This window comes from Phacochoerus africanus, chromosome 11 (genome assembly GCF_016906955.1).
Source record: "Phacochoerus africanus isolate WHEZ1 chromosome 11, ROS_Pafr_v1, whole genome shotgun sequence".
Taxonomy (NCBI): domain Eukaryota; kingdom Metazoa; phylum Chordata; class Mammalia; order Artiodactyla; family Suidae; genus Phacochoerus; species Phacochoerus africanus.
Genome location: NC_062554.1, coordinates 11,525,107 through 11,552,002, shown reverse-complemented (window position 1 = coordinate 11,552,002; position 26,896 = coordinate 11,525,107). Strand labels below are relative to the sequence as shown.

At 39.2% G+C, this 26,896-nt stretch overlaps 1 protein-coding gene across 5 annotated transcripts in view; it reads left to right on the top strand.

Moving 5' to 3' along the window:
* The window catches only part of PAK1 (p21 (RAC1) activated kinase 1), a 144,025-nt gene that overhangs the window by 69,813 nt on the left and 47,316 nt on the right, over positions 1-26,896 (top strand). For 2 of the 5 annotated variants that reach the window (XM_047752304.1, XM_047752303.1), the window contains exons 2-4: positions 7,452-7,662; positions 25,229-25,329; positions 25,823-25,970. In XM_047752304.1, the coding sequence (XP_047608260.1) occupies positions 7,473-7,662; positions 25,229-25,329; positions 25,823-25,970 (439 nt within the window). In that variant the 5' untranslated portion in view covers positions 7,452-7,472. Of the gene's footprint in view, positions 1-5,247; positions 5,266-7,451; positions 7,663-25,228; positions 25,330-25,822; positions 25,971-26,896 lie in introns of those variants that run through there. The other 3 variants (XM_047752307.1, XM_047752306.1, XM_047752305.1) reach the window with 2 other exon arrangements.

The following is a 26,896-nucleotide window of genomic DNA, read 5'->3' as shown; positions in this document are numbered from 1 at the left end:
GATAGTCTTATTTGTATTTTACAAAAGAGGTTTAAACTGAGCATCGAAAATTAAAGTAGCTTTCCCAACAGCCCAGAAACAGTTTCCAGTTTTCCTCTCTGCTACCTCAGCAGTTGCTTTCTCGTTGCTAAACCAGTGCAAGTGGCTGGAAACTGTGTAGTGGGAATGTCTTTCAGAAGGACATCCCTCAGCAAATTCGAAACCGCAGTGTTCCAGGCTCCTGCCAAAGAAAACCTCCTGGCACAATTAAATTAAAGATCAGATTCTCATAACCAGGTGTCAAGGGCATGCAGTACTCCCCAGTCTTGGGTGGAGTGTTGATCATGCCAGTCTCAGCTGCTCTGAGTTATTGGAACTGAGAAATGGGATTAATATATTAAGTAAGTTTTATTTCTTTTTTCCTTTCTCTTCATTTAAGTAATTGCCCGAGGCATTCCTTTGCCTCTGGAGTGAACAGTGTAGTGGTACAGTGGAGAGAGATATGATTCTAAGGTCACACAGACTTCATTTCAGGTCCCTACCTCTGCTGTCCTCTAGCTGTGTGACCCTTGGTGATGATCATTGTCTCGGAGATTTTCCTGCTTCTGATTTGTTCCCTGTTTTATCCCTAGCCCCTAACATAGCCTGGCAAACCGTAGGTGATGAATAAAATATTTGCATGAATGAAAGAGCAAAATGATAACCAACCAAACACATTTCCAAGTTTTCTTATAAACTCCACTAAAGTTAGTGGTTATTAAAATATCAGTCTCAGGAGTTCCTGATGTAGCTCAGCGGTCACAAACCCACCTAGTATCCATGAGGATTTGGCTTCAATCCCTGGCCTCCCTCAGTGTGTTAAGGATCCAGTGTTGTCATGAGTTGTGGTGTAGGTCACAGATGTGGCTCAGATTCCACGTTGCTGTGGCTGTGGTGTAAGCTGGCAGCTGTAGCTCTGATTCGACCCCCTAGCCTATCCCGAAAGTGTGGCCCTAAAAAGATTAAAAAAAAAAAATCAGCCCCAAATAATAGCTAAAATCCTATTTATAAAGTTGGTTGGTCCAGGAGGTTTTATGGGGATACTTTTTTTATATTATTGTTATTTCCCCCATACAATTTTTTTTTCTACTGTACAGCAAGGTGACCCAGTTACACATACATGTATACATTCTTTTTTCTCCCATTATCATGCTCTATTGTAAGTGACTAGACATAGGTCTCAATGCTATACAGCAGGATCTTATTGCTAATTGGAAAAGTTTGCATTTATTGACCCCGAGCTCCCAATCCATCCCACTCCCTCCCCCTTGGCAACCACAAGTCTATTCTCCAAGTTTTGGGGATACTTTTAAAAAGGATTTTAGCAATTTAGAGGACTCTCCTAAACTCCAAGTCCTATTGTGTGAACTCACGGCATCACAGAGTCCTCAGTGCAGACAGAGAGCAGCTGGTCCCCTCCTCCAGACAACACCTCTTTTCTCTTTGTCATCTTTCAGGCTTGTTAAATCAATAGTGTTATCTTTTATTTTTAACATGGAACATTCATGGTACAGATCTAGAACTGCTTAGTCATTTTTCTGACTAGTGCTGTATGTGTTGCACAAAGTAAAAGGCCCACTGTAATTGCTGTGTCCTCCTTTTTTACCTTAATGTTGCATTCTACCACACTGGCCACACATTCTACTCTCAGACTTGGGTTATTCTGGTGGTCTGGGGTATATTTGTCATCATTGTTCTCTATCAAAGTCATTCATTTATTGTTTTTTTTTTTTCCTTGGTCAAGGTAATACACCAATGCTTGGGCCTTTCCCAGACCAATTAAAATCAGAGTTCAAGCGGTGGTATTTTCCCTCTGTTTTTTATTAGGAAAATCTCAAACATAGCAAAGTTGAAAGAATTTCATAGTGAATACCTCTATAACTACCACCTAGATTCTTCACATTAACATTTTCTTTTTTAAAACCGTCATCACAACCTGAAACATTTTCATGTACTTGCTTTTATCACATCCATTATATATTCTATATTGACATATATATTTATGTCACATCTGTGTTCATGTCTTAATCTTTGTTTTTGAAAAACACATTTCAAAGTAAATTGCAGGTATTAGTATACTCCCTTCCCCCAAATACTTCAGCTTGTATTTTAAAAAGCTTCTAGAAAATTCTAGTAGTCCAAAGTCAGTGACCACTAATTTGACCTATTTATTCTTTAGGCGCTACTCTTAATACCACCTCTTCTATGAAGCCTCAGTGATCGCCTCAGTTTCATACAATCTTTTCTTTCTACTTCTTATGACAGTTTACTGCTTATACTGTTCTACAGCACTATTCATAATTAGCCTAACATTGTGGGTTTTTAGGTCCTTTCTATCCTGCCTACTAGACTGTGAGAACCTCTGGAGCTGGGATCATAGCTTATTCATTTATTTATTTCTATACCCCTGGTTTCTAGCACAGCACCTTACATATAAGTACTGAGTAAAAATTTATTGATTTGAGTTGTATTTCAATGAAGAACCTGCAACTGTATCGCATGACTGATTTGAGGACTGAGAAATTATGTATTTTCTCTGGTGCTTAGCTCATAGCAGACACTTAGTAAATTCCTACTTATGTGGAGGGATCAGATTAGATGACCTGTAAGGTTGCTTTTGGCTTCGATGTTATGTGTCTTAAAATCTTTGATTACATAGCTATATTTTATACTAGTGACCATGGAATCCAGATGTAATAAAGCGGAAAGAAGTAGTTATTGGTGAGCATCCTCTTTCCCTGAATCCTTTTCTGACTTTATTCAATTTGTTAAATATCTTGCACATAGTGGCTACCTGTAAAGTGTTTTCTTTCCCCTTCTCTACTCTAACACTGTATCTTTATGCCTTTTTCTTTTTCTTTCTTTCTTTTTTTTTTTTTGGTGTCTTTTTAGGGCCACACCCACAGCATGTGGAGGTTCCCAGGCTAGGGCCTACGCCACAGCCACAGAAATGCAGGATCCGAGCCGTGTCAGCGACCTACACCATAGCTCATGGCAGTGCCAGATCTTTAACCCACTGAGCAAGGCCAGGGATCAAACCTGCGTCCTCATGCATACTAGATTCATTTCTGATGATCCATGATGGGAACTCCTCTTTTAAGCTTTTTATAGCATGCTTTATGCTTTTGACAGAAAAAGAGACACAAATCACTTCCCCTCCTTGGTTGCCTCTTGACCAGTATCTGTCCAGAGACTCCACAGGAGGGAACAACAAATGCAGCTCACAGGTGAAAAGGCTTCTATTAGACCATAGCTAGTAAATAGCAGAGGCAGGACTCAGATCTGATTTTAACTCCAGTCATCTTTTTACTGTATATCCCTGCCAATGGCCCTTTTGAAACCTCACAGTGATCCTACATTTATTATAGTCATTCAGTTGATTAATACTTAATACTTCGGTGTAATTAATTGCTTATAAATTAATAGGCTCCCTGAGCCTCTGGGGCATTAGTAAAACATGGGTAGTCTATCTTTTCTCAGTCTGTTATATTAGTTTGTTGTCTAGGCTGGATAGAGGGTTGCTGTCTGAACTGTCATTCTAAGTGTTGGTCTTAGGCCTAGCTTTATACTCCAGTTTGTGAGAAGGCATTGGCTTATCATCCTCCCAAATCTTTGATCAGCAGAGACTGATAGAAGATTTAAGATATATTTGATCATTTTATGCAGGAGTTGAGTATATTTCTTTTTTCCCCTCTCAGGATTGAAGTTTTAAACTTGTTCTATAAAGGTTGAAAATGGTGTTTAACAAAGTGTAGGTTTTAAAATATGCTAATTATTGTGCTAGGTGAGATGGACAAAATCACCTCTTACTGGATCTATGAAGTGTAAAGAGAGTAAAGGCTTATAGAGAAATCCTAGAAAAGGACCGGTTGGAGGGCTGCAGAGAAACTAGGAAGTAGTATAGAAATGTTAAGTCCAAGTTAGTTCAAAGGGAAGGATCAAGAAGGCACAGACCTGTGTCCTATGAGTATAGTTGAAAGTACTGGTAATGTTTAGCATTGAGAAAATAGAGTTGGGGGGAGGTCTTAAAAGATAGTTTTAAGTACCCCTGTCTAGAGAAGAGGTAGTAGACTTTTTTGAGTAGCTCTCAGATGGGGTTTAGGAGTAATGGATGGAAGTAGTGTTTGTTTGTTCATTTGTTCAACAAATCTTTATTGATCATCTTTTCTGTGCCAGGCTTGGTGTTGAGGACTGAGAAATGACTGAACTTTGTTTTTCAGGAGTTCATTGTCTAAAGTCTGGCAGGAAAAGGCAGTGTAGGGAGAGACAAATGTGTAAACAAATAATTGTAATGCAGGGTGAGAAGGTAAAACTTAATGTGAGAACTCTTTAAATGAGTCACCAAAGAGAGAAAGGGCTGACTTTTGAGGCTGTAGATTTCATATCACTGGAGGTTTTCAAGCACAGGCCAGATCACCTGGGCTGGAATGTGGTACAGAGGATTCAGACATTGTATTCCAACAATAGATTTTAGGTTTAAATAATTTGGAACTTTTTGGAAAGTGGAGATCTATCACCTAGAAGTCTCCAAACACAGAGAAAGAACTGAGGAATGAAAAGCTTGTATCAGAAAGGTTGATGAAGGCTTTCTTGGCACAATCCTGGGCTCTGATCCTGAAAAGGAGTTATATTCAATGAAGCTGTTGGCCGAAGTGCTTAAGAGGCAAGGAAGGGCCTGCTTAGGGTATCAGGTGGCTGCAGGGAGTATAATTTTGGAACTGGCAGTCTGGAGTGGGAGGGCATGCTTGAGAACTGAGCCAGTAGAAAATTTCTTTGGGGAAGCTGAGGGATTTGAATTGGGGCTGGGAGGGAAAGCAAAGGCAAATCTGCTAAATGAAACTGGAAGAAATGGATAAAAAGCATACCACCCAGAGAGTTATTCTAGATTAACAAGATTGTTCTTGCTTACTTGATTGCTTTTGTTCGAAAAGAGAAGGAAGGAGCAATTGGTTTGCCAGAGAAAGCTCAAGATGATGTGTATAAACAGATAAAATTTGAATTTGGCCTTAAAAGATGAGTAAGATTTTCATCGGAGGAGGGAGATATCATTGACAAGAAGCATTTGAAGGGGTGGAGTGGGGCAAGAGGAGGGTAAGAGACTACTCCCAAATACAGGGGAACAGAGATTTCTGAAGTGTAGTTTGATTATAGGTTGTGTCCAGATATGGTGGCTTAGATTGTGAGGCAGCTCAGTATCAGTATCCTGTGAAGGACCTTAAAATTTCATCTCTACTGAACTCCTTAAAGGTAAGGTATATATCTCTGTCAAACTTTTGATTAATAAAAATATTTATTGACTCCACTGTGAGCCAGATACTATACTAGGATCTTTTGGATTGCACAAGTGGCAGAATCATGCCTGATCTTTGGGTAACATTCTGGCTCCTAGCAAAGATAATTACAACATAGTAAAAATAAATGTGATAACCTGAAAATATACCCATTGCCCTGGAGTCTGGAGGAGGGGACATTCTTGAAGGTGAGAACATTTCAAAAGGGCTTCATAAAAGAAGTAGCAGTTGAAGGATGAGTGAATTTGAGGATAGGGAAATAGGCATTCGAAGCAGAGGGAGCAGCATGTGCAAAGGAGTGAAAGTGTGAAAGCTACAGCGTATTTGATTGTAGAATAATAAGGGGAGTTAAAGAGGGTGGTAGTGGTGGGAAATGAGGCTGGTGGACGAAATGGATTAAATAATGGGAGGGCCTTCAAAAGCAAGCTATGGAACTTTAGCTTTTATTCTGGGATGTCATTGAAGTGTTTTAAGTAGAGGAGTGGTGTGTTCTAAGACTATCCATGGCATGTGGAAGAAGGATTGAGGGGGAAAATTGGATACAAGGGATCATTTAGTTCTGCATTTATAAGAAAATATTAGATTCTTATAGATGTTGTTCATAGGATTTAGGTAATTAACTTCTAAAGTAGTGGTATTCAGTCATGGCAGGTTTTGGGATCACTGCATTTCAAAATTACAGAATTTTGGTTTTAACGTGGCTATACTAAATCAGAATTTATGAGAGTCAAACAAGGACTTCTGCATTTCTAAAAAGTTCTTGGTGATTATTATCCTGTTTTTTGTTTTTATTTTGTTTTTAATAATTGGAAACTTTAGTTTCTAAAGCACTGTTGTGTCTGACTGGGGGAGCTTACATTCTAGTCATGGTTAAAGATATAATTTCCACTGTAGCATGGAAGAATGCTGAGAAACGTTATTAACTCTAGATATATTCATATTTACCCACTGTCAAGCGCATTTATTTGAGGTAATAACATCTATCTTTACTGAAATGATTGGTTTCATGTGATAGGGATTTTTTCCCTTTCTTTTAAATTTTATTCCTTCTGTTTCCCAGAAGCTTAGGAGATTGCCTATAAATTCAACACCATATAGGATAGGATGATTATTGCATTGCCCATCATATATTTAGAACAAGGTCAAATTTTAGAGGAAGGAGATGCTGAAGAAGAGATGTTAAGGCCAGGGGTCAGCAAACTTTTCCTGGAAAAGAGCAGATAGTAAATATTTTAGGTCTGTTGCAGTTACTCAGTTCTGCCATTGGAATGTGGAAGAAGTGTAGACAGTATGTAAATGAATGAGTGTGGCTGTGTTCCCTTAAAGCTATTTATAAAACCTGCAGCTTTACTGACCCTTGATATAGCGATACAGTTCTTCCTTCCAGAGAATGAATGATTTTTCTAAGGTTATAAAATTAGGGGTCAGCGGGGAATTCACTATGTGGAATGCTCTTGGCAGTTTTATTTAATCTTTGTATGAATGAATAAATGGAACCCAAGCAGTTAAGGAATTTTTCTTTCTTTCTTTCTTTTTTTTTTTTTTTTTTCTTTTTAGGGCTGCACCTGCCCCATATGCAAGTTCCCAGGCTAGGAGTCGAATCTTAACTACTGTTGCCGGCCTGCACCACAGCCACAGCAACTCAAGATCTGAGCCACATCTGTAACCTACACCACAGCTCATGGCAACGCCGGATCCCAGACCCATTGAGCGAGGCCAGGGATTGAACCCACATCCTCATGGATACGAGTTGGATTTGTTTTTGCTGTGCCACAACGGGAACTCCCAGGAATTTTTCTAAAGCTTGTAAGTAGCACTGGGATTCATACTCAGTTTAGCTGGGCCAAATTTCTGCCTTTAAGCCACCCACAGTGTTTTTTTGTGCTCTCCAATGCCTTAGAGATAGCAGAATACAGGGAAAAGCAAGAACCTTTTTGAGTTTTCAGCTGTGCGTGGCACAGAGTAGGTGTTACTTCTTTGAGTATTGTTGCTTGCAAGATAACATTTGTCATGGTATGCAGTGGAAGGGCTTGTGTAATTTGGAGGAGGGGTTGTATAATTTGGATTCTTTAAAAATTTTCAACACATATTTCCTTTTGCTCAAAAATAATAAAAGGATTATGTTCTTCTTTCTGATTCCAGTAGCTGCTGGTGGTTGTGACAATGTCAAATAACGGCCTAGACATTCAAGATAAACCCCCAGCCCCTCCGATGAGAAACACCAGCACTATGATTGGCGCTGGCAGCAAAGATGCTGGAACCCTAAACCACGGTTCCAAACCTCTGCCTCCAAATCCAGAGGAGAAGAAAAAGAAGGACCGATTTTACCGATCCATCTTACCTGGAGATAAAAGTACAGTATTTTATTTATTTTTCATCATTTTTATACTTAAAACAATTATTTTTTGTAACCTGGTAAAAGATTAGTACCTGCTTTGACTTAATTTTCCTTTAATCCCCCTTTTCTCATTAAATAGTTTCCTTGTCTTTTTTCCTGAAGTAACTTGAAGTCAAATGGGAAATATTTATTTTTATTCTCTATTAGCTACATCTGTGAAAAATTCTAGGAGAATAACTATACTCTTTCCAGATTTGGAGCAATCTAAAGCCATATATTTACTTTTTAAGTTCTTAAACTATTTATGAACTCACAAAGTATAAGAAATATTGAAATGTCTTCATTTGGGTATGTTTTTTTCCCTGAACTGGTTTCATTTACAGTGTCTTCTTTTCTGATTCTTGATTGCCTCTTCTTTATTCCTGATCTTAAACCCAGATTTGGGGATTAAATATCAGTAAGAAAGACAGATAAAAACAGAAAAGGAAGCCGAAAAATGGAAACAGGACTCAGCATGAATTCACTAAAGTCATATGAAGCCTGGACTCATTTCCTTTTTATTGATAAAACTTTCAGAATAGTCAGAATTTTAAACAGTATATCTGATAAAGTCACTGAGATCCTCTGAACAAGATAGTGAAATAGAAGTTTTAATGTCCACATGGATAATTGACTTTTGTTTGACCACCCAAATGTTTAAGTGGCTGCTGATATAAAGTGCTCAACCATGCTTACAGGGCTTCGTTCTTGTGGCATGCTGAAGAAATTGAGCTTTTGTCTGTAAATAGTTATCGTGACTTCTCATTTAGGTGGACCTGGTTCAAATCCTGGATTCATAATTTACCAGCTCTCTAACCTTAGGTATTTCAGTTAACTCCTTGGACTTTTAGTTTCCTATCCCTAGGATAAATTGTGATTTTCCTATTTCTAAAATTAGGTTAATATCTCACAGGGTTGTTTGTAAAAGTTAAGTGCAAAGTTCCTAATACAGTACCTTCTGCACAGCAGACACTCAAATGTTAGTACCCTTTGTCTTACTCTTTTGTTGAAGATAGGAGACATAGCTCGTAGACTACATGATAAAATCAGAATTATGATTCTGAAACAGTAGGCCAAATATACCAAGTATAGTGGTGAATTGCAGAAAATGTCTTACATTGCAGAAAAATATACCTGCATAACTACAGATCAGAAGAGATGGTAGATAATAGTATATTAACCAGATAAAGAACAGAGGAAAAGGAACAAATTAGGAGGCTTGGTGGTTGGAGAACAGGAAATATGGTGACTTTAAACACATTGGATTTGAGGTAAAAGGATCCTTTTAGACATTTTTGTATTTGAGATGTTTTGACATAGCAGTGTCTAATTGGCAGTGACGTTACATGTAGGAAATGATTTTGAAAAACTGAAATGAGAACTTTGAGGACTTTTATTGAATACGTTGGGCTTGTATCTATAGATTTCCTCTTTCTCCTACTGCACCTTCATTGTGAGCTCTTTTGGGGTCTAGATAAAAGAGGTACACATACATTGCTTCACTTTTGTTTTCTGGCTAATTCATTTATATAGTAGTTGCCAACATTGTAGGTACAGAAGCTATGATCTAGGTAATGTTAGTTTGCAGAGAATCTTCTCCCACATATATAGCCACTTTGTTTCTCCCTCAGTTTACGTGTGTGCTTATTTTTAATATTTTGCTTTATCAACCATAATTCTTTTTTTTTTTTTTTGTCTTTTTGCCTTTTCTAGGGCCACTTCCGAGGCATATGGAGATTCCCAGGCTAGGGGTCTAATTGGAGCCGTAGCCACCGGCCTACCCCAGAGCCACAGCAACTTGGGATCCGAGCCGCGTCTGCAGCCTACACCACAGCTCACGGCCATGCCAGATCCTTAACCCACTGAGCAAGGCCAGGGATCGGACCCGCAACCTCATGGTTCCTCATAGTCAGATTCGTTAACCACTGCGCCACTACGGGAACTCCTCAACCATAATTCTTTTTTAAAATTATAGTTAATTTACAATGTTGTGCCAGTTTCTGCTTCAGCAAAGTGACCCAGACACATATATATATATTGTTTTTGTCATCTCATCCCCATTATGTTCTGTCCCAAGAGATTGGATACAGTTTCCTATGCTGTACAGTATCAACCACAATTCCTCATTTCTGTAAATAAGTACGCCTTCAGTCCAGCTATCTACATGCAGTAAAGGGAACCTTTTTTTAAAATATATTTTTTATTATTATTTCTCCCAACGCACTTTTTTTCCCCCCACTGTACAGCATGGGAACCCAGTTACACATACATGTATACATAAATTTTTTTCTCCCATTGTCGTGCTGCATTGTAAGTATCTAGACATAGTTCTCAGTGCTACACTGAGGCTCTCATTGTTAATCCATTCCAAAAGTAATAGTTGGTTCAGCCACTGTGGAGAACAGTATGGAGGTACCTTAGAAATCTATACATAGAACTACCATATGATCCAGCAATCCCACTCTTGGACATATCTCCAGACAAAACTTTCCTTAAAAAAGATACATGCACCCGCATGTTCATTGCAGCTCTATTCACAAGAGGACTTTTAAAATTAAAAAATAAGGAGTTCCCGTCGTGGTGCAGTGGTTAACGAATCCGACTAGGAACCATGAGGTTGCGGGTTCAGTCCCTGCCCTTGCTCAGTGGGTTAACGATCCGGTGTTGCCGTGAGCTGTGGTGTAGGTTGCAGACGCGGCTCGGATCCTGCGATGCTGTGGCTCTGGCGTAGGCCGGTGGCTACAGCTCCGATTCAACCCCTAGCCTGGGAACCTCCATATGCCGCGGGAGCGGCCCAAGAAATAGCAACAACAACAAAAAAGACAAAAATAAAATAAAATAAAAAGTTGGAATCGTTCTTACCAACAAACCAAGAAGATAATGAGATTCCTGCCCAGTAGGCCTCATCAAAATTAAAACTTTAGGGCTTCATCAAAAAAGTGAAAAGATAATTCAGAGAAAAGGAGAAAAATTTTCCAAATCATAGATCAATAAGGACTTATTTCAAAAATATGTAGTTACCATATGACCCAGAAATGAAAACATATGTATACATGAAAACTTTTACATGGATGTTTTATAGCATTATTATTATTATTATTGTCTCTTTGTCTTTTTAGGGCTGCACCTGCTGCATATGGAGCTTCCCAGGCTAGGGGTTGAATCAGAGCGGTAGCCCCTGGCCTACGCCAGAGGAACAGCAATGCTGGATCCAAGCCGTGTCTGCCACCTACACCGCAGCTCATGGCAATGCCAGATCCTTAAGCCATTGAACAAGGCCAGGGATCGAACCCACAACCTCATGGTTCGTAGTCGAATTCGTTTCCTCTGCGCCACAATGGGAACTCCCTATAGCAGCATTATTGATGATAGCCAAAAAGTGGGAACAACTCAAATATCCATCAACTGATGAATGGATGAATAAGATGAAGTATATCCATACAAAGAAATTTTTTTTTTTTTTTCCTTTTCTAGGGCCACTTCCTGTGGCATATGGAGGTTCCCAGGCTAGGGGTCTAGTCGGAGCTGTAGCCACCGGCCTATGCCACAGCCACAGCAATTTGGGATCCGAGCTGCTTCTGCAACCTACACCACAACTCATGGCCACGCCAGATCCTTAACCCACTGGGCAAGGCCAGGGATCAAACCTGCAACCTTATGGTTCCTAGTCAGATTCGTTAACCACTGCGCCATGATGGGAACTCCAGGAAATGTTATTTGGTAAAAAAAATCAAAATGAAATCTTGATCCATGCTACAAGATGAGTGAATCTAAAAAACATTATATTGGTGAAAGAAACTAGTCACAAAGGACCACATATTGTGTGATTCTGTTTATATGAATTATCCAGGCAAATTCATAGATAAAATGTAGAGGAGTGGTTGAGTAGGGTTCTAGTAGGGAGGGGAGAATGGTATCAGAGGGTGATGGCTAGACGTATGAGGTTTCTTATGAGGGTGACGAAAACATTCTAAAATTGATTGTGGGGGACTTCCCACTGTGGCACAGTGGGTTAAGAATCTGATTGTAATGGCTCAGGTCACTATGGAGGTGTAGGGTCAATCCCAGGCCTAGGAACTTCCATATGCCACAGGTATGGCCATAAAAAAAATAAAATAAAATAGATTGTAGGCATGGTTCTCCAACTCTGTATTAAAAGTCACTGAATATTACGCTCTATGGATAAATTGTTTAGTATGTGAATTGTATCTCAATAACCCCCCCCCCCAAAAGAAAAACCCAAATGATGGAAGCATTTAGACATCATTGGGAACTGAAGGGATGACCTTATATATTGAATGGGGAGGTGGGGTCTAGGTATTGTGTTGTAGTCTTGGTTCTGTCATAAATTGGCTGCCTGGTATGGACTTCAGTGCCTTCATCGCAAATATTAAGAATCACACAGATATAGAGAACAAACTAATGGTTACTAGTGGGGAGAGGTAAGGGGAAAGGGACAATATAGGGATATAGGGGTAGAGGGAAAGAAGGTTATTATAGGGTTGTATGAAATCATGTGTGTGAAACCTTTGAAAATTGTAAGGCAATGTACAATTTAAAGAATCTTTCATTCAAAAAAAATTTTTAAAAGTCAGACCAGTGAACGTATACAGTCTCTCATAGTTTTGAAATCCTATGATTATACAAATTAGATATAAAGATGAAGTTGGTGAGGTTGTATATGTACATGAAATGAAACTTTGGCCATTGTGAGGTACTTCGATCAGCAATAAAGCTATAGACGCAGAGCTTATTCTGGAAATCCTCACTAAGCAACCCTAGACCAAATCTGGTCTGAAAATAAATCTTAGAACGCAAGATCAAAGGATCATCTCTAAAATCAAAGCATAGAAGTAGAAAGCATGGAGTTATAAGAAGTTTTTGTGGGAGATCCCATCATGACTCAGCGGTTAACAAATCCAACTAGGATCCATGAAGATGAGGGTTTGATCCCTGGCCTGGCTCAGTGGGTTAAGGATCTAGTGTTGCTATGAGCAGTGGTATAGGTCACAGATGTGGCTTGGGTCCCTAGTTACTGTGGCTGTGGAGTAAGCCAGCAGCTGTAGCTCCAGTTTGACCCCTAGCCCTGGAATCTCCATATGCTGAAAGTTTGGCCCTAAAAAGCAAAAAAAAAAGTCTTGTGAAATGATCTTATAAATTCTCTTTCATCCCCTCGTTTTATCTTTCCTATACATACCCTTAGGTCATAGGTTTCACTGCTTTTAAGAACTTAGATGGCTGAAATTAATGCATAATTCAAAATGAAATAAATGAACTTTTTTCCTTTTTGTTTGGAACCTTTGTTCAGCTTGATCTTGTGCTTGTTGATAATGTCATTCAACCAGTAAGCATTTGTTGACCTGCTGCTTTGTGCTTACCCTAGTCCTAGAAGGATACACAGCAGTTGGTATGTCCTGTATGAAGTATTTGAGAATTTATATTAGCTATACAGAGAAATGGGCTAGAGCAGGGCTTAAAGAATGTATATTGAGTTCTACCTCTAACATTTATTAACTGTGATTTTTTTTTTCCTTTTTACCTATTTATTTTAAACCTTGCATCTTTATCTGTAAAAAGTGGGAATAATTATAACTCCCATTCATCCACGTCATTAGTACACTTTCATTATATGACAGAATGATGTAAAAGCACTTTCTAAACCGTAAAACACTATGCAAATATGAAAGTTTTTTTTTTTTTCTAAGGGGAACCTTATTTCTTGTTTGATTTGATAGTCATAACAACTCATTTTCATTTGGGGAAACTTAAGCTTAGAAAAAATTATGTTGTTAAAGGTCTCACAGCTAGAAAGTGGCAAGGATGCATGTGGATCTATGTCCTAAATTATCTATTAAATTACAGCATACTATCTCTGTTAGTTGTTCCCAGTCCAGCTCACACAACTGACTCATTCATGATGCTTTTCTATAATACAGATGCCTGAGTCCCACCTAGTTATTGGAGCCAGAATTTCCAGTGGGGGTAGTGTTGGGTCTTTAAGGAGCTTTGGGAGATGAGAAAGAAGAATTCTCTTTGGGCTGTGTTAGTGATTGATTTGAGCTGGTGATGGGTAGAATGTCTGTAGGCATCACCTAATACCTCCAGCATGGCTTCATCGGGTGCCTGGGAGATGCATAAATGATTGCAAGAAGCTGTAATTGATGGCCTGTGATAGGTGGTGCTGAGTTGCAGAATTCCATGTGGGAAAGCTTGGTTCCTGTGGTTAGGATCTGGAGCCTTTGGTTTTTTCTAAGAAGTCGTGCAGCATTTGGTTTGGAATCTTTTTCTGGCTGCATTTTCACAACCAAAGTGGAGTTCTCTGAGCTTGGGAAGACTTTTAGCAAAGTTAATTTTAAAACTGGACTATGTCAGTGTTTATCTCTCCAAGTTTGGAGTGTTTTACTGCTTTGAGCCTAGATTAGCTCAGCTGAACCAATGAGAGGGGCTTCTTAAAAATAAATCTTAAAAAAAAAAGTAAGGTCAATGATTTGTGTTGAAACTGGATGACTGTACTGAAACTTGGGATTTTGCAGTGTCAGCCTCATTTCCCATGCTACCAGAAAGCCAAATGGACTAGGCCAAAGAGAGGGTTAAAGCTAGGATAGATGGGTTGCGGCTTCTTTTTTGAGTTTATTTCCTCAATCCTGTGATTTCTAGTTTCATGAAATCAAATGATTTGTTCTTTATCTTCAACCACAGTTTCTCTGTCTTAATGCATGGATTGGGAGATCTTAACTCTGACACTTCCTTTTATTAGTAACTTAGTTTGTAAAGCTCTTTAACTTTTACAAAGCATGTACATTATCTTAGTTTATCCTTAACAACAATAATAAAAATAGAATAACAAATAGTAATAACTATAAGATAGTAACAGCAGTAACTATGCTACTATTTATTGAATGCCTATTAATTACCACCTATTACATTAGGAGCTTTGTTGTTTGTGAAATATACCAATTTTTGAGGGAGATAATTATTTTACTTTATAGACACTAAACTGTGGTTCATAGTGATTGAGTAACTTTCCCAAGATCATCTAAAGTAGGAGTGGGTGATCTGGGATTATAATGCTTCTCTATAATTCCAAAGACTTTTCGACTGTATAACACCGATACTCTTGAGCTCAGATAGTCAGGCACTTGCCCAGTCATGTGTTGCCTAGTTGCAGTGCATGGAGTCTGCGTTTGAACCACTATCTCTTGACTTCTGGACTGTGCTCTTTCATTCTTCTAAATCCTCAGACACTATATAGTGTTTGCAGGATCTTATTATAGAGATGTTCAGACTAATGCCTTTGGTAGAACTGATTTGGTTAGTTCTTTTAACTTATTTTAAAACAAGTTTGCATTTATTTATTTATTTATTGTCTTTATTTATTTATTTATTTTTAGGGCCTTACCCACAGCATATGGGTAAGGGATCAAATAGGAGCTGTAGCTGCTGGCCTACACCATAGTCACAGCAACTCCAGATCTGAGCCATATCTGTAACCTTTATCGCATCTCACAGCAGTGCTGGGTCCTTAACCCATTGAGTGAGGCCAGGAATCGAACTTGCATCCTCTTGGAATCTAGTCGAGTTCTTTATCACTGAGCCACAACGGGAACTCCGACAAACTGGTATTTCATGACATCCATTCGGATTCACTTGGTCTGCAAAATGGGGAAGGTATAGTACATGTAGAAGAAACTGTGTTGGAGTTCAGGCACTTGAGGTTTTCACCGTCGCCCATGCCTGACTTGGTGACCTTTGATAAGTTGGTCTACCTTTCTTTACCTCGGTCATCTTACCTCTAACATGGGTACCTAATGATATTTATCTTACAGAGATGCTGAATGGCTTATAAGACTAAAGATTTGAAAAAGGTTATGTAAACTGCAGCATTGTCAAGAGTTGGTAGTTATTTTATGGCTATTATTTCTTGCAGTTGTGGTTTTCTTTTGGAATCTGTGATTAACACTTAAGAATTATTATTAGATTTACAAAATAACAGCTCTTAGCAGAGTTTCTCCAAGATAGAATTAAAGAATAGTCCTTTCTCTTCCTGTATATAGGCTGTATTTCCTGTTGGTTTAGACAGAGCTAATGGAAAGGCCAGACTAGAGAATTTTGTGTACTGAGACTAAGCAGACCCGAGGACAGGTTTCCCAAGAAATTCTCAGCAGTTGTCTGTAATACCAGATGCAGGATTCTAAGTGCTGGACATGGGTCTGGACCTCTGGAACAAATAATATACTTGAAACTGAGGCCAAAAAGCTAAGCCTCTCAAAACTACAAATCTCAGATACTCTTTTTATGTTCATGTGTTAAGTGATTGAATTTCCCTGGGACTCTCTTCTTTTTCTTTTTTTCTTTTTTCTTTTTTTTTTTGCTTTTTAGGGCCGCACTTGCAGCATGTGGAAGTTCCCAGGCTAGGGGTCAAATCGGAGCTGCAACTGCTGGCCTACACCACAGCCACAGCAATGCCAGATCCACGCTGCGTCTGCGACCTGCACCACAGCTAATGGCTTAATCCACTGAGTGAGGTCAGGGGTTGAACCCACATCCTCTTGGATACTAGTCGGATTCGTTTCTGCTGAGCCATGACAAAGAACTCCATTCCCTGGGACTCTTTTCTATACACTGCTCATCCTCTGAGCCACTGTCTCTGTATGATTCCATGACCAAAATTCCTTTTTATTTTTCGACATTCCATGCTTTGATAGTATATTACATAGTAATAACATATCATAGAAATAATATATAAAAGTATTTTAAGATATATAATTATAAAACAAAAATCTAAATAAAACATAAAAATAACCTAAGTCTTCTTTTATACAGTCTTTTAAGTGACCAGATCAGAGGAAATTTAGGAATAGAAAGCAATTCCAAAGCCCTGAGACTTGTCCCGTGCATTCTAGCTATGAGTAAAACAGATGGACTTATGTCATAAATGAATGTTTAATTTGGGCCCTAGTAAACCCTTGCCTTTCTCAAAGCAGCTGCTTCTGGAAGAGAAATTGCCAAGTGTAAAAATAGCTTAAACCCTAGCAATTGGCACATAGGCAAATGGTTCTCATCAAGATACTGAGAAAAGAACCTTAGGAATGAGATCTGGGTTCAAATCTCAGCTCCTACTAGCTGTGTGAGTTTGAACAATTATTTAACTGTTTTTTAGTTTCCTTTTCTGTAAAATGACAGTAGCAGTAATATATCCTATAGGATTGTAAGAGTTAAGGAAAATAAGTGTTATAATATCTTACACATGATAAGTTTATTTAATATTGTTTCTTCTCCTTATTATAACACTGTTTTCTTGTCTCAACCTGAAATTCTTTTCTAAATTTTACAATGATTTTTATTTTTATCATTATAGCTGGTTTACAGTGTTCTGTCAGTTTTCTGCTGTACAGCATGGTGACCCAGTCACACATATGACGGAGCATGATAATGTGAGAAAAAAGAACCTCAACTTGAGATTCTTTAGGGGAAGTAAAGTAGTGGAATGTAAAGAGACTTTTCGAGTTTAAATTACTTCAATAACTGTAGGCAAGTCCATACTATAATTTCCTGATCTCCAAGTATAAAATTGACTCTTAAGATTGCAGTGATTGTATGAGATGATGTGTATGAAGTAGGATACTATGTCAGGAAAACATATAGCTACAGAGGTTTGAGAGTGCTGATCTTTCCGTTTTTATAGGCATTTGGACTTGTAGGAGCTGAAAGGGGGTACTTCAGATCATCGTGTTCATTTTCTCCAGTGTTTGGATCAGAGAGCTGAGAACCTGGACTTACTGTGTGGTAGAGTCAAAACTGGCCTAGTCTCTAGACCTTCTTGTTATTCCCTCCCAATTTTGCTGCCTTTCATCCAGGTTATGTTGAGTCTTTGGAGACATTAGGACTTTAGAATGTCTTTTAGCTAGTGTGCTGAGCTACCACAGGGTGGGGGTTTTAAACAGGATTGTGAAAGTCATGTAAGAGCTGGCAAAAATGAAACATTTATTCCTGCCCTGGAGAGAATTTGCATGTATTAGGCTGATGCCTTAGAGTCTTTGGTAGGTTGAGTTTGGTACCTGGTCATTTATTCCTTTCCTCACTTGCTAAGTACCTGTTTTATGCCAGGCATTTGTTAGATGGTGGAGATGGTGATAAATTGGACATGGCCCCTGCACTTAGAACTCAGTTACTTGGGAAGAGAAATCCTTAAAATAGGCACTTATTATAATGACGCTGTGGGGTCAGAGGGGATAGTAAAGAACTGCCCAACTTAGAGATGAGGGAGGACTTCACAAAAGGGGTGACCTTTCAGCTGAGACCTGAAAAGGATAAATAAAAAGCCTTGTGCGGTGAGCTGGCGAGGGAAGAGAAGGGAAAGGCAGACTTCACAAGGAAAGGGAGCAACTTGAGACAGTGTGAAGAGGTGTGACAGAGCCCTGTATGTTTGGTGAATCCTCCCTGGTTCAGCATGTTTGGTGTAGAGTATGTGCATCATGAGTACAGGCATACCTTGGAGATATTATGGGTTTAGATCCAAACTATCCCAATAAAGTGAACATCACAATAAAAAGTCACAGAAATTTTTTGGTTCCCCAGTGCAAAAAAGGTTATGTTTTTAAAAGTTATGTTTACTATAGTCTGTTAAGCGTACCATAACATGTTTAAACAAACAATGTTCATACCTCACTAAAAAACACTTTATTGCTGAAAATTGCTCACCATCTTCTGACAATGCAGTGGCCACAAATTGTTAATTTATAAAAAGCACAGTATCTGTGAAGTGTAATAACTCAAAGTATAATAAAACGAGGTGTACCTGTAGTGGGAGATAAAGGATAGAATATAAGTCTGTATAGTCTGTGTAACAAAGTTCTCAAACTCTTTAAAAAAATGTGTTTCTTTCTTAGAGCAGTTTTAGATTCACAGCGATATTGAATGGAAAGTACAGATTTCCTGTAAACCTCCATCCCCCATATAAACACAATCCATCCCACACCCAGCATCCTATACCAGGGTGGTGCATTTGTTAAAGTCAATGAACCCTACTATTGACCTTAAGTCCATATTTGTGTACCTTAAGTCCATCTGCGTGTATATTAGATGAACACATCCTATTGACCTTAAGCCCATATTTCACTCTTAGTGTTCATAGTTCACTCTTGGTGTTATACATCCATAGATTGGACAAATGCATGTATATGAAGACAAACATGGGCCAGTATAGTATCATTCAGAATCGTTTCATCTGTGAACTAAAAAGTTCATCTGTGCTCTGCTAATTCATCCCTTTTCCCCCTCCAGTCCCTGGCAACCATTAAGCCTTTTATTGTCTCCATACTTTTGCCTTTTCCAGAATGTCAGATAATTGGGATTATATAGTAAGTAGTCTTTTCAGATTGGTTTCTTCCACCTAATAATGTGTATTTAAGGTTCCTCCTTGTCTTTTCATGGATTGATAGCTAAATTCTTCTTAACGCTGATTAATACTCCACTTTCTGGATGTAGCACAGTTTATTTATCCATTCACCTCCTGAAAGACATCTTGGTTGCGTCCAAGTTTGAGCAGTTATGAAAAAGCTGCTGTAAACATCCATGTGCAAGTCTTTGTGTGAACAAATTATCATCTCCTTTGGGTCAGTAACAAAGGAGCACAAATGCTGGATTGTATGTTACGAGTAAGTCTAGTTTTGTGAGAAGCTGCCAACCTGTCTTCCAAAGTAACTGTACCATTTTACATTTACACTACTAATGAATGAAAATTCTTATTGCTCTATTTCCTTATTAACATTTGGGTTTTGCCCATTCTAATAGGTGTGTATTTCTTTTTTTTTGTTTTGTTTGTTTTTTGTTTTCTTTTTGTAACTGCACCTGTGGCATATGGAAATTCCTGGACTATGGGTTAAATCAGAGCTGCAGCTGAGGTCTACACGACAGTCACAGCAACACCAGATCTGAGTCCCATCTGCATCCTACACTGCAGCCTGTGGCAACACTGGATCCTTAACCCACTGAGCAAGGCCGGGGATGGAACCTGCATCCTCACTATGTCGGGTTCTTAACCTGCTATGCCACAATGGGAACTCCTCATTGTTGTTTTAATTTCAATTCCCTGGTGGTATATGATGTTGAGTATAGTTTCTACCTGTATATCTTCTTTGATGAGTTGTCTCTTTAGGTCTTTTATGTCTTTTGTTAATTGGGTCGTTTTCTAATTTTTGAGTTCTAAGAGTTTGTGATTTTGGATAACAGTCCTTTTATCAGATGTATCTTTTACAAATATGTTCTTCCTGTCAGTGGTTTATCTTCTCATTCTCTTGATTCTCAAACTTTTATAGTTATATGAATCATTTAGGATCTTACTAAAATTCAGATTCTGATTCAGAGGTCTGGGGTGGAGCTTAGGATATCACATTTCCAGCAATCTCCCAAGTAATTCTGATGCTGCTTTGAGTAGCAAGCTTACCCTGGCTGCTGTTTGCATTGGAGGGGGCCAGAATCTAGATGATAGGTACTGTTAGGATGATTTGGGCCATAGATAGCAATGCTCGAAGTAGGGTGATGGAGAAAAGTGGATAAATTTGATCACTGTTTAGAAGATAAAATCATTAATAACTTGGAGACTGGAATGCATTGGGAGAGAGAGGAGAGAGAGCATCATTATGAGTGTCAGCTGTCTGTAACAGGCAGAGTGACAGAATGAATACAAAGGCCTGGGGCCTTGGAGTGTGAAGACCTCAGGCCTGGTCCCAGACCTGCTTCTAACTTGCTCTGTAACCTTGGACAGGCTATGTAACTTTTTGGAGCCTATGTATCTTCTGTTAAATGGTCATCATAATCACTACTCTGCTTGTCATATAGTTGTTTTGAGGCTCAAATGGACTAGTATATATGAAAATGTATTTTATTTTATTTATTTATTTTTTGTCTTTTTGCTATTTCTTTGGGCCGCTCCCTCGGCATATGGAGGTTCCCAGGCTAGGGGTCGAATCAAAGCTGTATCCGCTGGCCTACGCCAGAGCCACAGCAACGCGGGATCCGAGCCGCGTCTGCAACCTACACCACAACTCACGGCAACGCCAGATCCTTAACCCACTGAGCAAGGGCAGGGACCGAACCCGCAACCTCGTGGATCCTAGTCGGATTTGTTAACGACTGCGCCACTACGGGAACTCCAAAAATGTATTTTAAACACTGGAGCTTGATACAAATGAAGGTGATTATTGTAATTATTTTGAAATGTAAATCTATTGTAAAGTGCTAGGTATGTTGATACTTTCTTTGGCCTGTGGAATATTCAGTCTGGTTGTGAGGCTCAGACATATCAACTTGGAAAGGCAATAGAACAAGTGTTACAGGGTAAGTGGATCATGTAAATGCAGTAGAGCTTTTCCTGGGCACTGGGGATTTAACGTGGATTTGAGGGTCTTATTTTGGCAGTGGGTTTCAGCCTGTACTTTTTATATGAACTCCCAAGGATAGGCCCAGATAAGCCTGCCATTCAGCCCCTGTGTGACCCCAGCCCAGATACTGCACAGTGAATTATTTTAGAGGTGAATTTAGGGCTTCCATTATTCAACATTGAGCCCTGCTGGTGTATGATTCTGAGCATTTCTAGAAGGGAAAATGTATGTTTTTTCATGGAACCAAGGATTTTGTGCCGTGATTATGATAGCATGGAGAATAACTTTTACAAGAAGCTCCTGTGGTTTTCTTGAGAGATTGGTAGTGGGGGAGACCAGAGACACAGGGCTCCTGGGCTCTCCTTACTGACCTTCCTTAAAGAGTGGATATTTTGGTCTTGCCTCATAAGCCTACAGGGTATTTCTGGTTTGTCTAGATGGCTAGAGTTTAATACCTTTAGGATAGACTTGTCCTGGAACTCAGGAATGGTCAGGGAGGTTATTAAAAATACTTGTATTTCCTTACCTATAAAATGGGGATATTGCAGCAACATGGATGGAACTAGAGACTCTCATACTAAGTGAAGTAGGTTAGAAAGAGACAAATACCATATGATATCACTTATATCTGGAATCTAATATATGGCACAAATGAACTTTTCCACAGAAAAGAAAATCATGGACATGAAGAACAGACTTGTGGTTGCCAAGGGGGAGGGGGAGGGAGTAGGATGGATTGGGAATTGGGGTTAATAGATGCAAACTATTGCCTTTGGAATAGATAAGCAATGAGATCCTGCTGTATAGCACTGGGAACTATGTCTGGTCACTTATGATGGAGCATAATAATGTGAAAAAAAAGAATGTATACATGTATGTGTAACTGGGTCACCTTGCTGTACAGTAGAAAATTGACAGAATACTGTAAACCTGCTATAATGGAAACAATAAAAATCATTATAAATTAAAAAAAATAAAAGTTTCACTGGGCAGAGAACTTAAAACAAAATAAAATTGATAAACAAGGACCTACTGTATAGCAAAGGGAGCGCTACTCAATATTTTGCAATAACATAAAAGAATCTGAAAAAAGTACATATATATGTATGTATATGTATTATTGAATCACTTTGCTTTACATATGAAAGTAATACTACATTCTAAATCAACTATACTTCAATAAAAAAGGAAAAATAAAATAGGGCTATTAATATCTATTTTGCAGGGTTTCGTGAGGATTTGGTAAAATAATGCATATAAAATTTTTAGCACATGCCTGACACATGCTAGAACCTCAATAAATGGTAGCTTTTGCAGTTACCCTCTGAAACCAGTACCCCTAGGTGATATGTAGGGAGTTCCCTGGGCGTTAGACCACATGGCCCTGTCCTGCTTCCCTAGGACACTGAAGGAGGAGGAGCCCTGGCTGGAGGAAGAGGGAGTGTTTCTATAGATGTTTAAAATCTTGTATCTTTTTTTTAGATTCCACATATAAGTGATATTATATGATGTTTGTCTTTCACCATCTTAACTTCACTTAGTGTGATAATCTCTAGGTTCATCTATCTTGGTGCAAATAGCATTATTTCATTTTTTTGTGGCTGAGTAATACTCTATTGTATATTTGTACCAAATCTTCTTCATCCATTCCTCTATCAATGGACATGTAGGTTGCTTCCTTGTCTTGGTCATTGTAAGAAGTGCTGTGGAATCTAAAAAAAGGATGCAGATGAACTTTATTTGCAGAACAGATATAGACTCACAGACTTTGAAAACAAACTCATGATTACCAAAGGGGACAGGTGGTGGGGGGAGGGATGGACTGGGGCTTTGGGACCATCATATGCACACTGTGGTGTATGGAATGATTGCTCAGCAAGGAAGGACCTGCCCTTTAGCACGGGGAACTCTACCCCATGGTCTGTGTTGGTCTATATGGGAAAAGAATTTGGACAAGAATGGATGTGTGTGCATGTATAACTGAATCACTTTGTTGTACAGCAGAAATTGTTACAATGTTATAAATCAACTATACCTCAATACAACTTTAAAAAATGAAAAAAATCAATCTTTGCTCTATAGTCCCCCCTCTAAGAAGAAAGATTATCTGGCTGAGTCTTGGAAGATGCTAAGTCTGAGCTGGGTTGCATTTGCAGATGCTGGCTGAGTTCTAGCTAATAGCAAGACCTGAAACTTTTTTAGTTGAAAGAGAGTTATATCAGTTTGTGAGAGCTGCTGCAACCAATTACCACAAACTAGGTGGCTTAAACAACAGAAATCTATCTTTTCAGTTCTGGAGGCTAGAAGTCCAGCACAAGGTGTTTGTAAGCTTGGTTCCTTCTGAGAGCTGTAAGGAAAAATCTGTTCCATGCTTCTCCCTTAGCTTATGATCATTTGCTGGCAATCTTTGGTGTTTCTTGGCTTGAAGATAACTCTGATCTCTGCCTTTATCTTCTTATAGTATTCTCCTTGTGTACCTGTGTCTCCAAATACCCTCTTTTATAAGGACATTGACTAGATTAGGGGCCGGCCCTACTGCAGTATGAACTAATCATATTTTAAATAATTGCATCTGCAGTGGCTCTGTTTCCAAATAAGGTCACATTTGGAGGTACTGGGAGTACATGTGAATTTGTGGGAACATGGCATGGCCTTACTGAACACCTGTTATATACAAGACCCTTGATAAAGTATTTGGCCTTAATGATTCTTTAAGGTCCTAGCCTAGTGAAGCAGCATAGTGTAGTGGTTTGGCGCTCAGGGCCTGATGTAGATTGCTTGGGTTTGGGTTTGACTGCTGCCAGTTACTAACCATGTAATCTTGGGCAAATAACTGAATCTATATACAAAATAAGGATAATAGTATCTAGCTGATAGGATTGCTGTGAGTCTACAGTGAATATTAATGCATGTAAAGAACTTGAATTAAGGAGTTCCCGTCGTGGCGCAGTGGTTAACAAATCCGACTAGGAACCATGAGGTTGCAGGTTCGCTCCCTGCCCTTGCTCAGTGGGTTAATGATCCAGCATTGCCGTGAGCTGTGGTGTAGGTTACAGAGGCGGCTCGGATCCCACGTTGCTGTGGCTCTGGCGTAGGCCAGCGGATACAGCTTCGATTCGACCCCTAGCCTGGGAACCTCCATATGCCGAGGGAGCGGCCCAAAGAAATAGCAAAAAGACAAAAAAAAAAAAACCAAAAAACAAAACTTGAATTAAGATAAAAGGATATCTTTTACAGCACAGAAAATATAGCTGATATTTTATAATAACTTTAAATGGAGTATAGTCTATGAAATATTGAATTACTGTGTGGTTCACTTGAAACTAATATTGTAAATCAAGTATACTAGGGAAAAAGGGAACTTGAGTCATTGCTATTAATTTTATTAAAACAACTTCCAGGGAATTACTGTTGTGGCTCAGCGGGTTAAGAACCCGACTAGGGGAGTTCCTGTCGTGGCTCAGTGGAAATGAATCTGACTAGGAACCATGAGTTTGGTTCGATCCCTGGCCTCACTCAGAGGGTTAAGGATCCAGTGTTGCCATGAAGTGTGGTATAGGCAGATGTGGCATGGATCTGGCATTGCTGTGGCTATGGTATAGGTCAGCAGCTGCACCGCCGATTTGACCCCTAGCCCAGGAACTTCTGTATGCAATGGGGACAGCCCTAAAAAGATAAAACAAAAAACCCCAAAAATTCCAAGTCCAAAATTTTATAATGTAGAGAGCCATAAAGTGGCCTGTAATTAAGGATTAAACAGGTAGAAACAGGTTATAGAAACTCACAGAATGTAGGCTATCTGGGATGGAAGTCTCTTTAGAGACCGTCTACTTGACCTTCTCATTTTGCAGATGGGGAAACTGAGTTCAGAAAAAATAAGTGACTTGCCCTGGATCAGCTGACTCATTTGTGGTAGAACCAGGACATTCTGATTAATGTTCTTTCTGCTCCTCCCTTAGTTCAATGAAAAATTCAGCCTTTAATCCTGCATTGAACATCTCCTCCAATCTAGGTCTGGTGTTGGGTTCTGTAAACACACGTATGAATTTGTATCACAGCCTTGGCCTCTAAAGGAGCCTAGATTTCAGCAAAGAGCTGAATAAGTTGAGAAATGTAATAATGTCCTTGTTTTTATTTCCTTTTCTCTGTTTCTCTTGCAGCAAATAAAAAGAAGGAAAAGGAACGGCCAGAGATTTCTCTTCCTTCAGATTTTGAGCACACAATTCATGTTGGTTTTGATGCTGTCACAGGCGAGTTTACAGTAAGTCCTGGGTCGTACAAAGACCTTTTGTCTTTCAGAGTTCTGGCTATGCACTGATAGATTCAGTCCTTTCCAGTTGATGCCTTTGTGTTTGCCTGAGACCCTCATTACTATCTTCTTATATTCTTGAGAGGGCACTTTCCTCTCCTCCAGAACTGTACCAGGGAAGCCATTGAATCTCCATTCCTTAAGTAGACCTCAGTTAAGTGGCCCCTTGGCAGTGGGCTCTGTGCTGGGCACTGATGATCCAGAGACAAATCAGACAAGGTTCTTGCTCTGGAGGAGGAATAGCCTGGTGAAGGAGCAAACCTCTCAAGAAATGACTGATAAGGTAAGATAGGTATTGTAAGAGAGGTCACTGTGGAGCTCTGAGGACCGACAGAGAAGGAATGGCTGAACTCACCTCTAACTGTTACCATTCATCAGAGTCAGCTCTGGTTTTCCTTCAGGGCACCCTGTGACTGTGCCTCACAGCCTCATGTCTCTCGTGTAGGGGATGCCAGAGCAGTGGGCCCGCTTGCTTCAGACGTCAAACATCACCAAGTCGGAGCAGAAGAAAAACCCGCAGGCTGTTCTGGATGTACTGGAATTTTATAACTCGAAGAAGACCTCCAACAGCCAGAAGTACATGAGCTTTACAGGTATGATGATTGTGTCCAGGGCAGTCTAGGAAAAAGAGGGTTTTCATCTGAGTGAAAGGTGAAGTGTGAGGTGAAGGAAGAATGTATTGGAAATAGTTGAAATGGCCCTTTCATTAAGATAGAATTTTTGAATTTGAGAGCCAGTCTGATTTTTTTTTTAAAGTAATATATTATATGAAAACAACATAGACTTGTGCTAGAAGATCTAGATCCTGACACTCACCAAGTTCTAATAGTCACGTCATTTCTTCAAAGCTCAAAATGGGAATAATAATTCCTATCTTGTGAGACTGCTGTGAGGGCAGATGAGCTCAGTGATGTGAAAGTTCTTTATGTGTTGTAAAACTTCACCATGGAAATGTAGTCATCATTATCATCATTGTTTTCAGTATCAGTAAGTTACGTGATAACACACTTAAGTAGAAAGCCTAATTTTTCACTCAAGGAACTGATTTTTATCAGTCAAGTGGAATACAGGCTAGTAATAATAAATGTTCTTGAGATGTGTTCTCTCTCTCTCTCTTTCTATCTTTGTAAGAGACTGTGTTTTTTAGAATGTTTTTAATAGAATTGGGATTAGCATCCAGGTCTCCTAATTCCTGCACCAGTGTCTTTTGAGTCTACCACTTGTTTCTAGTAACTCCATTTGGAGCACCTCCTTCCATAGCAGAGGGATTTTTTTTTCCCCTTAGGTAAGTTGTAAGAAGGCCTGTATTTCTGGAAACTGGCCTTTTTATATAGGTCATCTTAAAATGTTAGTGCAAGAAGTATTCTTAGTATATACCACTTCCAGTTTCCCCTTGGTCATAGACATTAGAGCCCCAAATGCCTTTCTAATGTGGCTAAATTATTGGTGTCTTAAGCACTGGTCTTAACTCTGAGTCCAGGGCTTTTTCTGATGTTCATGCTGTCTCTTTCAAAGGACA